This window comes from Elaeis guineensis, chromosome 6 (genome assembly GCF_000442705.2).
Source record: "Elaeis guineensis isolate ETL-2024a chromosome 6, EG11, whole genome shotgun sequence".
Classification (NCBI taxonomy): Eukaryota; Viridiplantae; Streptophyta; class Magnoliopsida; order Arecales; family Arecaceae; genus Elaeis; species Elaeis guineensis.
The window spans coordinates 6,353,893-6,367,564 of NC_025998.2; the positions used below are offsets into that span (position 1 = coordinate 6,353,893).

Below are 13,672 nucleotides of genomic sequence, written 5' to 3' on the forward strand. Positions count from 1 at the left end.
AGTTCTGTCTGTGATATAGTTTGATGCGGTATAAGAAGATAGATGTATTAAAAATTATATTATATAATATTTTATTTATTTTAAAATATAATTTTATATAAAAATATATTTTTATATTAATATTTTCATATAAAAAATATAATAAAATTTTTCATTTTGATATGACGTTATTCTACTCAAATTGTATCATATTAATATAATAAACTTTTAAAATGGCTATATGAAGTCTCATAGCTTTATTTTTGAAAGATCTAAATGATTTCATTGACACAATAAATAGATTTTTTAATATTAAATAAAACATATACGTAAAACAAAAATTTCTGTTGTATATATTTCTAGCAAATTTATTTTTCAAAAATAACTTACAAATTATACATCTATTTTTTGATAAAATTATATCTTTTAATTAGAAACAAGCAAACAAAAGAATAAGTATTTTTATCTATTATAGCATCAAAATCTGGATACTACTCCTCTAATCAAAAATTATGTATGTCCTTAGCAAGTTTTGACTAAAAAAATTACATTCACTCTTTTAGAAAATAATAATCTTTCAGATACTTAATCTACAAATATAAAGATAAATCCAATTTTGGTTTGGTTTCCCGTTGTATTCGTGCATCACACGGATTTTTTGGACTAGTCCATAGCACTTGAATCCTGTCGAAAAGAAAAAATCGGCAGCAAATCAAGCAGGATATCCAGATTTATCTGGATTATCCAAACAGATCCTAAACCATACAACTTAAGCAATTCCACCCCTCTTCACCCCTGAAACGATTATAAAAAAAAAAAATCTAGAATATTTGTGAGTCAGGGGCATTTCCGTAAACAAAAGTTCATATAACCGAGAGTCCCGCTTCTTAATTCATTGAACTGCCGTAACCTCCCCTGCTGGAGTCCGACGTCTTCATCCCAAAGCCCTCGAAGCGTCCCAGGAGCGCTACATTGTCCTCCGGTCCGGATTTCGGCACAAATCGTCCCAGGATCCGACGGGAGCGGTGGAGAGCTCGACCGTCCGTTACGACGCGATTGGCTCCGTTCGATTCCTTTCGGACACCCCGCGCCTTTCTAAATTTAGATCGATTTCATCTCGCACCGAGGGTTCCGCAGGAGTCATCTCCTTTCTTCCCCCCCTTCGTCGGAGGAACCTGTTTTTTTTTTTTTCTTTTTTCGGTGGGTTTATAGGTTTTCCGGCCGGATTCCGGTCGAGTTCTGGTTGGAGACGAAGAGAATCGGCGGAAATCTTAGGTGGGATCTTAGGGGAGGCAGATGGGTGGAAGATGGAGAAGAGTGGGAACGTCGGTTGTAAGTGCTTTCGGCTTCTTCTTGGCATCAGCGGTGGTATCGGCAGAGCGGGGCTTCAAGATTGGTGGTTTATTGGACGATGTTAGTGCCGATGGGGAGACGTTTGTGTTCAGTGATCTTCTAAAGGTGGTGGGTTTCTTGTGGCAGGCCGACGGATCTCATTACCACCACGTTTGGCCGGTAATTCCTTTCAAGTTTGTTTTTCTATCTTTAATTTTATGTTTATTCTGGAGTTAATGGATTAGGGATTTTAACTGTTCTTGATGGGATTATATTGTGTTTTTGGTAATAGCCAATGGAATTTGGATGGAGACTTGTGATAGGCTCGTTGATTGGGTTCTTCGGAGCGGCTTTCGGGAGCGTTGGAGGCGTTGGTGGGGGTGGAATTTTTGTTCCCATGCTTACACTTATTGTTGGGTTTGATCCGAAGTCATCAACAGCATTGTCAAAATGTAAGAATGTCTTTCTGTTATGTTATTTCTTATCTAAGGTTAGGTTTCTTTCTTCCCCGTATTCATGGGGACCATTCAGAACGGTTAATTTTTTTATCGTCTTCTTATGTCTGTTTTAATATGATATTCTGACTGAAATTCAGGGCAGAAGAATTTTTTAAAAAAATAATAATTCTGCCATAAGTATTTAGATCTTAGTGCTCTTTGGCCAGGTATGATCATGGGTGCTGCGGGGTCAACTGTCTACTACAATCTTAAGTTGAGGCATCCAACTTTGGATACACCAATCATCGATTATGACTTGGCTTTGCTTATTCAACCAATGCTTATGCTTGGGATCAGTATAGGTGTCATTTTTAATGTCGTATTTCCTGACTGGATGGTTACAATTCTCCTAATTGTCTTATTCTTAGGTAACCAGTTATTTGATATGTGCGATCATGGTGATTTTGTTAATGGGAGCCCTGTTTAAATATGTTGATGGCATTTTACAGGGACATCAACTAAGGCATTTTTGAAGGGGCTTGAATCATGGAACAAAGAGACAGTGATGAAGAAGGTACCTCTCCTTCAATCACCTACCTACCCTTTGGCTTCTTTTATCCTTTTCAGTAATAATAATCCATCTGTTTCTCTCTTGTCTTGTTTTAGGAGGCTGCTAAACGCTCTCAGCCCAGCAGTAAGAATGGGAGGAGTATGTAACATCCTGCTTTTATGTTTTAGAAACGAGTATTTCATCTCTCTCTCATTTTATCCAGGTGGTGGAAATCAAGAAGTAGAATATAAACCTCTTGCTACTGGTCCAAGCAATGCTGGAGAGGTTACTGTGACCGCAGAACCAGAGGTAAATTAGTAGCACAGATTGCTTTGCCCCTCCAAGTTGTTAAGACGTAATACAGACTATAATCAATAGCCAGCACAGGTACCAGTTCTTCAGAATGTTTGCTGGAAGGAGCTTGGGCTTCTTGTTTTTGTATGGATAGCATTCCTCATATTACAGATCACCAAGGTGAGTAAGTTTTTAATGATATAAAATAGAAAGAATTTTTGTGATTGATATTGGCTGTACACGTGCAGAACTATACAGCAATCTGTTCGATATGGTTTTGGGTTTTGAACTTGCTGCAGGTACCATGCCTTGCTTCCATCATGTGTTTAAGGGTTTAGATAGTTTCTAGTCTTTTAAATAGCATTATGAGTATGAAATTATCATCTTGTCATTTTGCAGATCCCTGTCTCCATGGCAGTGACTTTATATGAAGCAATTAGTTTATACAATGGAAAAAGAGTGATTGCATCCAAGGGGCATGAAGGAACAAACTGGAAAGTCCATCAGTTATTTATATACTGTTCATTAGCTGTCATTGCTGGTATAGTTGGTGGACTGCTTGGACTAGGAGGAGGCTTTATTTTAGGTCCACTGTTTTTGGAGCTTGGCATCCCTCCACAGGTTTGTATTTTGTCTTCGCTTACTTTCATAGAACTGCCAGATTATTATGTATGTCAATTTTTCAGTTCTTTTGAATTTTTGTCTCGAGTGACCATTTTGCATATTTTACTGATATGATTCATTATTGTGTACCTTATTCTTTTGGCATGTATATTTCTTGTTTAGGCAATCAAATTTATGTTTGGTATCTTCTGATTAATGGATCTTTTGTATTATTTCTGCCTTGCCTTGCATTTGAGTACATATCTCCTGCTGTTATAATTAGCTCATGGTATCATTGTTGTAGAAGTTCTGAAATTTGAAGAGGTAGAGTGGGATTTAATCCACAATCTCATTAAGGAACTAAGCCAAACATGTAATGTTCTGTGGACATTTAGTGGTGCCGATGTGTAAACCTGCTAAAACACAATTCATGCATGAGTTCATACAAAGAACAAGAAAATACATAAAGATTAGAAATGTACAAGGTTGGGCACTGCTTTTCAAAACTCAAGTAGATCCTAGACCAACAGCTTACCACAAGAAATGGATCTTTCATACAATATGTGTTGAATCTGACTGCAGGAGAGGGAGAACAGGAACAGTCTAGTTTAGCAAGGAAGGCATGAATAAGATTGGAAAGAAGTTACTGAGAATGCAAGTTTTATAGATCATGCGAAATTATGGTCGAAGAGCTTGACTACTGACAACAGTTTGTGAACACTCGCATGTGCCAAAGCTCTCTATTGACAGGCCTCGAGGTAATGTGGTTGGTCAATGTGCTAGTTGATATGGTACTAGTAAGAGCTAATGGGATCCTGTATAAAAACATTAGGAATGGTGTGCAGCAATGAAGGTGTTCAGGTATCCAACTGTACAGATGAACTTCATTTTCTTCGGAAAGTGATTAGCAATATTATGGATCATTGGCCGGCATTTAAGATGGTAGTATGTGTAAGTGGAATTTTGATATGGCATCAAGAAGAGATAAACAGAGCCTGATCAAATAATGATACAAATGCATGCAGAATTTCTGATCATCCTATATACAATGGGATGCATGTCTTCCCACTTCCACTGAAAATTTTTTCAGGAGATGGAGTAGTTCCGTTCTGGCGAGATAACGTTGCTGAAAAAGTTAATTAGAAATACAGAAAATAAATTGATGAAGTCAACTGACAGCAAGGTAGATGGATAAGTGAGGTATGGAGCACCATTCAAAGCCACATTCCAATGTTGCAAGTTATATAGGTTGCAAGGGATGGAACCATTAATAGACTCCCTATGGTTAGACAGGTAGGTAGGTCTTTTTAAATTTTTTATGCTTTAAGGAAGCGGGTGTTGGCAAAGCATGATTGTGAAAAGTTGATATACAGGAAGCAATCAGTCCCAAAGTTGTGGATCTCAAGGCAGCATAATATGGTATGAATATTCACCAAGAGTTATGACTACGATGAGTAAATGATGCACAATTTTTGAACACTAAGTATGTGCCTGTAGAAAAGATGGTTCCTTGAACCAGGAAAAAGGATGAAAGGTAAGGTATTGAGGAAAGGTAAGTGGCTTAACAGTAATGCTTTCTTAGTGGGGCTCGAGATCCCAGATTTTTTAATGAGGTGGTTATCCAGCTATTAGATTTCCATAGATTTCATAAGATCTAGATTCTAGGCTTCAATTATGGGAGAGAATTCACAATATCGCATTAGGTTAATAAGCCATCATGCTCAGTTTTAAAGGCTTACAACCTTCAAGGAATGATGTTAATGTGAAGAAAGGTTTAGAGTCATTTTATATATGTTTTTATTAAATCATCTGACTTGATAAAGATCAGTTTTTCCTTGGAAAACCTGAATGAAGAATTAGAAAGTAGGAGTCCAGAGAGGGAGAGGCTTTTGATCTAATCATTCAGGGGCAGGGCTGACATGTAAGCTTTGCTGTTTTCAAATTTTAGTTGAATAAGGAAAGTAGGCGGCCATGCATGGGGAGTAACTAGTTAATAGTTAGACGAGAATTAAAGCAAATGAGGATAATGACATAAAAGGGAATATTTCCCAGGATTGCAAAAAGACAAATGGATAAGCAGGTACAGAGAGTTTCTGGAAAAGGAAAAATAAAAACGAGGGAACACTTCTAATATTTTCTTGACATACCTTGTTCACATATACATCTTCAACAGAGTTCAGTTAGAAAGACCTTTAATGCTATCATATTAAGTGAAGCAAGAAGGATGTATGTCTTTTTATGTTTGGATGTTCCATATATGTTTTGTAAACTTTATAAATTGGCCTAAATTAGGCATTAGGATGTGCTTACCATATGCACATCTTATTGAAGTCTTTACACAGTATACTATGAGAATTTTGGGCTGTTTCTGGATGTAGATATTTTGGTTTCTTTATCTCAGGTATTTCAATGAAATTTTATGCAGGTCTCAAGTGCAACAGCAACATTTGCTATGACATTCTCGTCATCCATGTCCGTTGTAGAATACTACCTCCTAGATCGTTTTCCTGTTCCATATGGTACTACAACCTGCTTTCCATTCTCTAGCACAGATAAAATAAAATAGTAAATTACCTTTGACTTGTGACTAATTGACCAATTGATTGAGCATTTGGAACACATCTTAGGGCAAACAAGGTTCATGAACTCCTTCCTCTAATTCTTGTGCCAGTTATTGATGTGTTAGGCTGATCATTGTTGATTTGGCAGCTCTCTACTTTATCACTGTGGCAGCAGTGGCTGCCTTTGTTGGCCAACACGTGGTGAGAAGACTAATCATTCTGATGGGGAGGGCGTCACTTATCATCTTCATATTGGCTTTCACAATCTTCGTTAGTGCAATCTCATTAGGTAAATGACAAACAGATGATTAACTTTTTTTTCCAACTGCAATTGTTTTAAAGTTAGGATATCATGGATTAATGATAAAGGAATCTACTCTTTCTAGCTGCTTCTGTTATCTGGTTTTCTTATGTGCCTTTACCTCTTAATTCCTTCTACAGGTGGAGTTGGAATTTCAAACATGATCAGAAAAATCAAGGATCATGAGTACATGGGATTTGAGAACCTCTGCAGATACCAAACTTAGGAACAAGAAGGGAAAGGTTTATGTTGAGATCGATTGAGTTTGTTTCATTATTTCCAAGCTCTGAATTATTTTCTTCAGGACGGGCCCCAAGATGTGGTCCATTTAGTTTCCGTACTAACTACCGTCAAGATTTTCTTTTTTCTTTTTTTTGGCTTTTCCATAGGAAAACAAAAATTCTTGTTATATTTATTCTAGGATTTCATATTCTGTCTTTCCACTGCTCGGATTAATCTGCCTGTCATCATAATTTCCATCTTAATCAATATTTATGTTGTGCCTTCTTAACCAATTTGCTGACTTATAAAACTGGGAATCGACTTTGTTATTTAGGGCTGAAACTAGATCGGATATGAATCGGGTATCAATATATCCATATCCATATTTGTTTTGTTTGTCGAATATAGATATAGATACAGATATTATTCAAATACAAAAAATTTATATCTATATTTATTTTAAATAGATATAAATACAAATCAAATACTAGATATATGGATATAATTAGGGATATAAATTAGATAATTAAACTTTCCGATCATAAAATTAAAGATATTACTAAGTAGATGGTAAAACAAGTTAATAACATATGGATGTGATTATATATCTCTTAAAAATTTATGTGTTATATAAAATTAAATAAAGTTATCAATAGAATCGGATATTCCAATATCGATCGGATAATTATCTATCCATATTCATTTTTCTTTAACTAATATAAATATGAATGATGGATTTGGATACGAAAATGAATTTGGATGGATATTATTCAATCTACTTTCACCCTTACTATCATCACCTTATTTATAGAACTTAGGGGGTGTTTGGTAAATAGGATGATCCATTCAAGATCAATGATGATATGGATGAAGATGATGAAATCACCGCATTTGGCTGCACTATGATAATTCTACGTGGCAGCGATTTTAAATTATCCCCAGTCCTCAAATTATCCTCTAACCCAGTAACGGGATATCCATCCTCGAAGTCAGGAATCCAAGATCACCTCCAAGTAGTGATCTTAGACTGAATTATAAAGACAAAAATACTCCTTAATCTAGCAAAAAAAATTAGTATATCAATATACCATTAATATATTATATCAATATTGTATATATGATATTATATTATATTTAATATTAGATATTATATTTATGATATAAATTACATTATAATATATTATTAATCATATAATTGTCATATTATGATTCAATGATAATTTTAAATTAGAGTAAAAAATATCTTATTGTACTTCATATTTATATAATAAAAATATTTAATATGTTATTTCTATTTGCCTCATTTTTTAATCAAAATAAATAATTACATTAATAAATAATATATTATAAGTACAAATAAAAATACTAATTCTATAATAATAATTAATATATTTTTATTGGATTAATAATTTATAGGACTAATAAATATATTTTTATAGAATCTATTAATTGTTAATATATTAACAAACAGTAATATTTTATTTATAATATATTATATATAATTAATAAATATATTTTTATGAAATATATTACGGATAGTTTTGATATTATATAATTAGTGATTTTAGATTTTCATAGAATACCAAATATGTTACTCGTGGATATTTAAGGATTTTTAATCACTGGATCATGGTCCACCAAATATCATGATCTTAGATCATTGGTGATCAGATCACCAAAGAATTCATATCATAGGTGATCTTAGGTCATCATGGTGATCCCATTTGAGTCACCAAATACTATCTTAGACTCAGAAATTCTCTCATCTATAGAACTTGGACTCAGAATTTCCCGGCATAGACCAAAGGTCATATGCCATATTGGAGGTCTGTGTGCATTACATGCATGCATACATACATACATACATACATGTATATATAAGTATATGTTGGAGATCTACTGCCTATAGTACGGAATTCAATTATTCGACCCAGAGACCTTTGGCTTCATTCAGTTGGGTCTTTAGTCCATGTAGAATAGTCCGGTTGGTCACTTCGACTTCGCCGTTGGACTGTGGGTGCCCGATCGAGGTCAGCCGGTGCGTGATATGAAATCTCGCGCAGAACTTCCGAAAGTCCCGGTTGTCGAATTGTTGTCCATTGTCGGTAATAATGGTGTGCGGTAGTCCGAATCTGAAGATGATGGACTTCTGGACGAAGTCTTCCATCTTCCGCTCGGTGATCTGCGCCAGAGGTTCGGCTTCTACCCACTTAGTGAAGTAGTCGATTGCGACGACTATGAACTTCCTTTGGCCAGATGTCGGAGGGAAAGGATTGAGTATGTCAATCCCCCACTTAGCGAAGGGCCATGGGGCGACAATAGGAGTGATTTGGCTGGCTGGTCGGTGTTGTATGATGGCGTACCTCTGGCATAGCTCACACTTCCGAACCAACTCAGCCGCATCCTTCCTCATAGTAGGCCAGTAGTAACTCTGTCGTAGGACTTTGTAGGCCAAGGATTTGCCCCCCAAGTGATTTCCACAGATCCCTTCGTGTACTTCTCTAAGCACGTAGTCCGCGTCAGTTAGTCCCAAACACCTGAGCAGGGGAAGGGAGAACGACCTCTTGTAGAGTCGGCCGTCCATTATCACGTATTGGGAGGTCGCCCATCGGAGTCGTTTGGCTTCCGTGGGGTCTTCAGGGTTGGTTCCATCGGTCAGGTACTGAACGATCGGATCCATCCAGCTCGGTTCGGTCGTCAATTGTAGCACCTCCTCAGTCTTGTCGATGCTTGGTTGCTCGAGACTTTCTATGAGTGTCCGGCCCAAAGTGCCGTAGTCGGATGTCGCGAGCCTGGAGAGTGCGTCGGCCCGAACATTTTCCGCCCTGAAAATATGGGAGATCTCGAAGTACTTGAAGGGCGCTACGAGATCTCTTACTTTCTGATGGTATTTGGCCATGGTTGGATCCCGCACTTCGAATTCGCCTTTGATCTGCCCAACGATCAGCTAAGAGTCGGAGAAGACTTTGAGGCTGTCGACCCCGAGCTCCTTTGCCAACCCCAAGCCCGCGATGAGCGCCTCATATTCGGCTTGATTGTTGGAGGCCTTGAAGTCGAATCGGAGGGCGTGCTCGGTAACCACTCCCTCCGAGTTGGTGAGAAGGAACCCGGCCCCGCTTCCTTGAGCGTTGGAAGCTCCGTCGATGTGCAGCACCCAAGTAGATCTGGGGTCAGATTCGGAGATTGCAACTTCTCCGGGGCTCTCGCCTTCCGATCCCTGATCGGTCGTCGGGCACTCTGCGATAAAGTCGGCCAGAACCTGGACTTTCAGAGCAGGTTGCGGTCGGTACTGAATGTCGAACTCGCTCAGTTTCACAGCCCACTTCGCCAACCGTCCTGATGTGTCGGGGCGGTGCAGGATCGCTCTCAGGGGTTGGTCGGTGAGAACCACGATAGCGTGCGCCTGGAAGTACGGACGGAGTCACTGTGCTGAAATGACCAAGGCAAATATCATTTTCTCTGCCTTCGAGTATCGAGTTTCAGCTTCGTGGAACACTTTGCTGATGTAATATATTGGCTGGTGAACTCGGCTCTCGTTCTCTCGGACGAGCACCGAGCTAACCGCCTCTAAGGAGGTAGCCAAGTAAAGATACAGCGTTTCCCCGACCTCCGGCCTCACAAGCAGGGGTGGAGAAGTCAAATATTTCTTCAGTTCCTCGAAGGCCCATCGGCACTCGTCCGGCCAAGAGAAGTGCTTTGCTTGTCTCAGGGTTTTGAAGAACGGGAGGCATCTCTCAGCCGACCGAGAGATGAATCGGCTGAGCGCGATGATTCTTCCGTTGAGCTGCTGCACCTCTTTTTTGGTGTCCGGATGCCGCATGTCGACGATTGCTTTGATCTTTTCGGAGTTGGCTTCAATTCCTCGTTGCGAAACGAGAAACCCGAGGAACTTCCCCGAGGTCACTCCGAAGGCGCACTTAGTTGGGTTCAGCTTCATCCGATGTCGTCGTAGAGTGCGGAAGGTTTCTTCGAGATCTTGCACGTGGTCTGAGGTTTGCGCACTCTTCACCAGCATGTCGTCCACGTACACCTCCATGTTGCATCCGATTTGATCTTTGAAGACCTTATTGACGAGTCGCTGGTAGGTAGCTCCGGTGTTCTTCAGACCGAAGGGCATTACTCTATAGCATAAAGGCCCTTGGCGGTCACGAAAGCCGTATGCTCCTCGTCCTCAGGCGCCATCCGGATCTGGTTGTATCCGGCGAAGGCATCCATGAAGCTGAGCAGTCGATAGCCGGACGTCACGTCCACCAGTTGGTCGATCTTCGAAAGTGGGAAGCTGTCCTTCGGGCAGGCCCGATTCAAGTCGGTGTAGTCAATGCAGATCCTCCACTTCCTGTTGGCTTTCTTCACCGTGACGACATTGGCGAGCCAATCGAGACACGTGGTCTCTCTGATGAAGCCCGTCTCGAGTAGCTTGTCCATATCTTCGTCGATGGCCTTTTACCTTTTGGGAGCAAAAGACCGCTTCTTCTGCCTCCCCGGCCGCATGCCAGGGTTGATGTTGAGTCAGTGGGTCATTATTTCCGAGGGAATGCCAGACATATCTGCTGCCGACCAAGCGAATACGTCGGCATTGGCTTTCAACAGCTCTATGAGCTACCGTCGCCCTGGGTCGGATAATTGCGATCCGATCCTGACCACCCGTTCGGGATTTTCTGTTATCGGGATGAAAACTACCTGCTCGACCGGTTCACCCCGTTCCTGCTTTTCTCGTTGATCCAGCTTGTCAATCGGCAGGGAATCCTCCCGCGCGTCGCTCCGAGTCGAGATTTGGAAGCACGCCGGGCGAGTTGTTGGTCCCCGCGTATTTCTCCAACTCCATTTTTAGTCGGGAACCGGACCAGCAGATGATACGTCGAGACTATCGCTCTGAAGGCGTTTAGTCTGGGTCTTTCAAGTATGGCGTTGTAAACCGAAGACACTTGGACGACCGTGAAAGTTAAATGGGCGGTGCTTTGTTGTGGTTCGGTTCCAGCCATCATAGGAAGGATAATTTCTCCTTCCACTGCGACAGTGTCTCCAGCGAAACCTATCAGGGGCGTAGAGACTTTCTTGAGCCAATCAGCCGACAGTCGCATTCGGGAGAAAGTCGAGTAGAACAAAATATTGATCGAACTTCTATTATCGATGAGAATCTTTTTTACATCATAATTAGCTATTGTTGTCGAGACAACAACAGCGTCATCATGGGGAGTTTGGATTCCCCGAGCATCTTCATCCGTAAAGGTGATTACATTATCTTGGCGCAGCTTTTTCGTCGACTCTCCTGTAGCAGTCGTCCCTCGATCCGCTCGTTTGGAGATCATGTTGATGACCTCGATCGTTGGTTGGTTGTTCGCCGCTCCCTCAGTCGGTTGGGGTCGTCGGTCGGGGACGGATCGAGTCGGCGGGCTCTGTCGGAATTTACTGAGGTACCCTCGTCGTATGAGGGCCTCAATCTCATCTTTGAGCTAGATGCACTGCTCCGTGTTGTGGCCGTGGCTCCGGTGAAATCGACAGTACTTTCGTCGGTCGAGGCCCTTTGCCTTCAAAGGCGGAGGCCGTCGCAGATATTCTTTCCCTTCGATCTCTATCAAAATCTGCGCACGAGGAGCAGAGAGAGGGGTATAGGAATCATACTTGGGACGCGTCAGCCTCGGACTCCGCCGTCGAGGTGATCACGGGCTCCGTCATTCGGATGAGACACGTCTGTTGGTCGGGGGCTTGCTAGGCTCGGTAGGAGCCCGACCTTTCCTTCGCTTCTCCTTCGGGCCTTTGGCCTCAGTCAGGCGCCGGTCGGAAGCTCCTTCGTCCGCGTGCATATATTTGTATGCGCGCTCCAGCAGTTCGGCGTATGTTCGGAGGAGGGTCTTGTCCAAGGAGTATGTGAATTGAAACCCCCTTAGCCCCCTCTTCATAGCTGAGATAGCCATGTCTTCGTTGAGGTCCCGAACCTCGAGCGTGGCCGCGTTGTATTGCGTCACGAAGTGTCGGAGCGTCTCGTTTTCTCCCTGTTTAAGGGAAAAAAGGCTATCAGAGGTCCGTGGGGGCTTCTGGCTAGTGCTAAAGTGGGCCACGAAAGCATGTTCGAGTTGCCCAAAGGAGTGGATGCTTCCTAAGCGAAGGCTGGAGTACCAGGCCCTGGCGGCCTTGCGATGTGTGGTGGGGAAGCCGATGCAGAGAAGGGCATCGGTCGCCCTTTGGATCGTCATGAGAGCCTTATAGCTCTCTAGATGGTCGACAGGGTCGGTAGAGCCGTCGTAAGGCTCCACGTGTGGCATCTTGAATCGACTGAGGATCGGTTTGTTGAGTATGAGTCAGGAGAGAGGTTGGGCGGTCTGGAAGTCGATGTCGTTCGAGGACTTCTGTCCGTCCACCTGCAGCTGGGCCAGCCGACGGTCGATTTCTTTGAACCTGCGTTCGTAGTCGTCGGTCCGTCAGTGCTGAGAGACCTCGGGGGTGGAGTCTCCCGACGAATCTGAGAGGGAGGCGGACGGTGTTCGCGGCCGCTTTTTCTTCCTCACTTGTTCCAACTGGGAAGGAGACAGTCGTTGGGACCGACGGGTATCATGTCGTGGCCGCCTCTCCTTCCGGTGGGAGTGTTGTGACAGCTGCTCCTGGGGAGAGGATGGAGACCGGCGCAGGCGTCGGCGGCTGCTCCTGTAGGGCATCGGGTGCGCCGCCGGTTGCTCCGCCGACGAGTGCGGCAATCGGGTTGGCTGTTGTTGAAGGCTCTTGACCGCATCCGTCAGCACGGTCATCTGCCGCACGATCGCCGCGATCTGCGCCTTCGTAGTCACCACGGGATGCGGAGAGTTAGGTTCCGCCATGGAGGGTGGAGGAGAGGTCTCTTCCCGACGGGAAGAGTGTCTTGTCGATCCGGTGGTCCTCGATCGCTGAGCTCTGGTTCTTGTCATCTCGAAAGGATGTTTCGAATTCTGTGGGGGTCGTGATCCCTGCGTCCCCCCTACCTGGCGCGCCAAACCTGTTGCAACCAATCCCCTCGTCGCCTGGTCGTCGGGAACGAGCGCCTGCAAAAGAAGTCCGCACTGACCGGAGGTGACTCCGGCGGGGACCCTCCGACGGTCAAGTCAGAGAGGAGACTAGGCAACAGTAGAAAAGAATCAAGGAGCTCAGCGAGAGAGAGAGAGGATAGAGTAAGCCCAAGGGTTTCGAAGGAACCTCCTCCAGCACTGTTGCCTTCTCCGTTTTATAGTAGAGTGCGGCATGGCGCCGTCATTAATGGCGCAGACAATGGGAGAGTTATCAAATCGTCGGAGGCTGTCAGGGTCATCGTGGGGCTGTCAAATCGTTGTGGGGCTATCAAATCACTAGGGTTGACCCACGCCTTAGGTGGGACAATGTCCCAGGGCGGCTGCGCCGCATGCTTTATCAGGACGGCGGCCCTCAG

General features: G+C 42.7%; 1 protein-coding gene across 1 annotated transcript; it reads left to right on the plus strand.

Annotated features, from left to right (window-relative positions):
• Positions 1-405: 405 nt before the first annotated feature.
• LOC105047500 (sulfite exporter TauE/SafE family protein 3) lies at positions 406-6,551 on the plus strand. Its single transcript, XM_010926438.4, has 12 exons — positions 406-1,491; positions 1,604-1,763; positions 1,976-2,176; positions 2,258-2,322; positions 2,415-2,442; positions 2,522-2,607; positions 2,686-2,772; positions 2,841-2,891; positions 2,992-3,213; positions 5,621-5,714; positions 5,905-6,045; positions 6,198-6,551. Exons 1-12 carry the CDS (start codon positions 1,276-1,278, stop codon positions 6,281-6,283), a joined length of 1,437 nt encoding a protein of 478 aa, XP_010924740.1. The 5' UTR covers positions 406-1,275; the 3' UTR covers positions 6,284-6,551.
• Positions 6,552-13,672: the final 7,121 nt, after the last annotated feature.

Coding starts and splice junctions, on each gene's coding strand:
- LOC105047500 (XM_010926438.4), top strand. CDS start 1,276: ATGGGTGGAAGATGGAGAAGAGTGGGAACGTCGGTTGTAAGTGCTTTC. Junction 1,492..1,603: donor ATTACCACCACGTTTGGCCG/GTAATTCCTTTC, acceptor TTTTGGTAATAG/CCAATGGAATTTGGATGGAG. Junction 2,773..2,840: donor TCATATTACAGATCACCAAG/GTGAGTAAGTTT, acceptor GTACACGTGCAG/AACTATACAGCAATCTGTTC.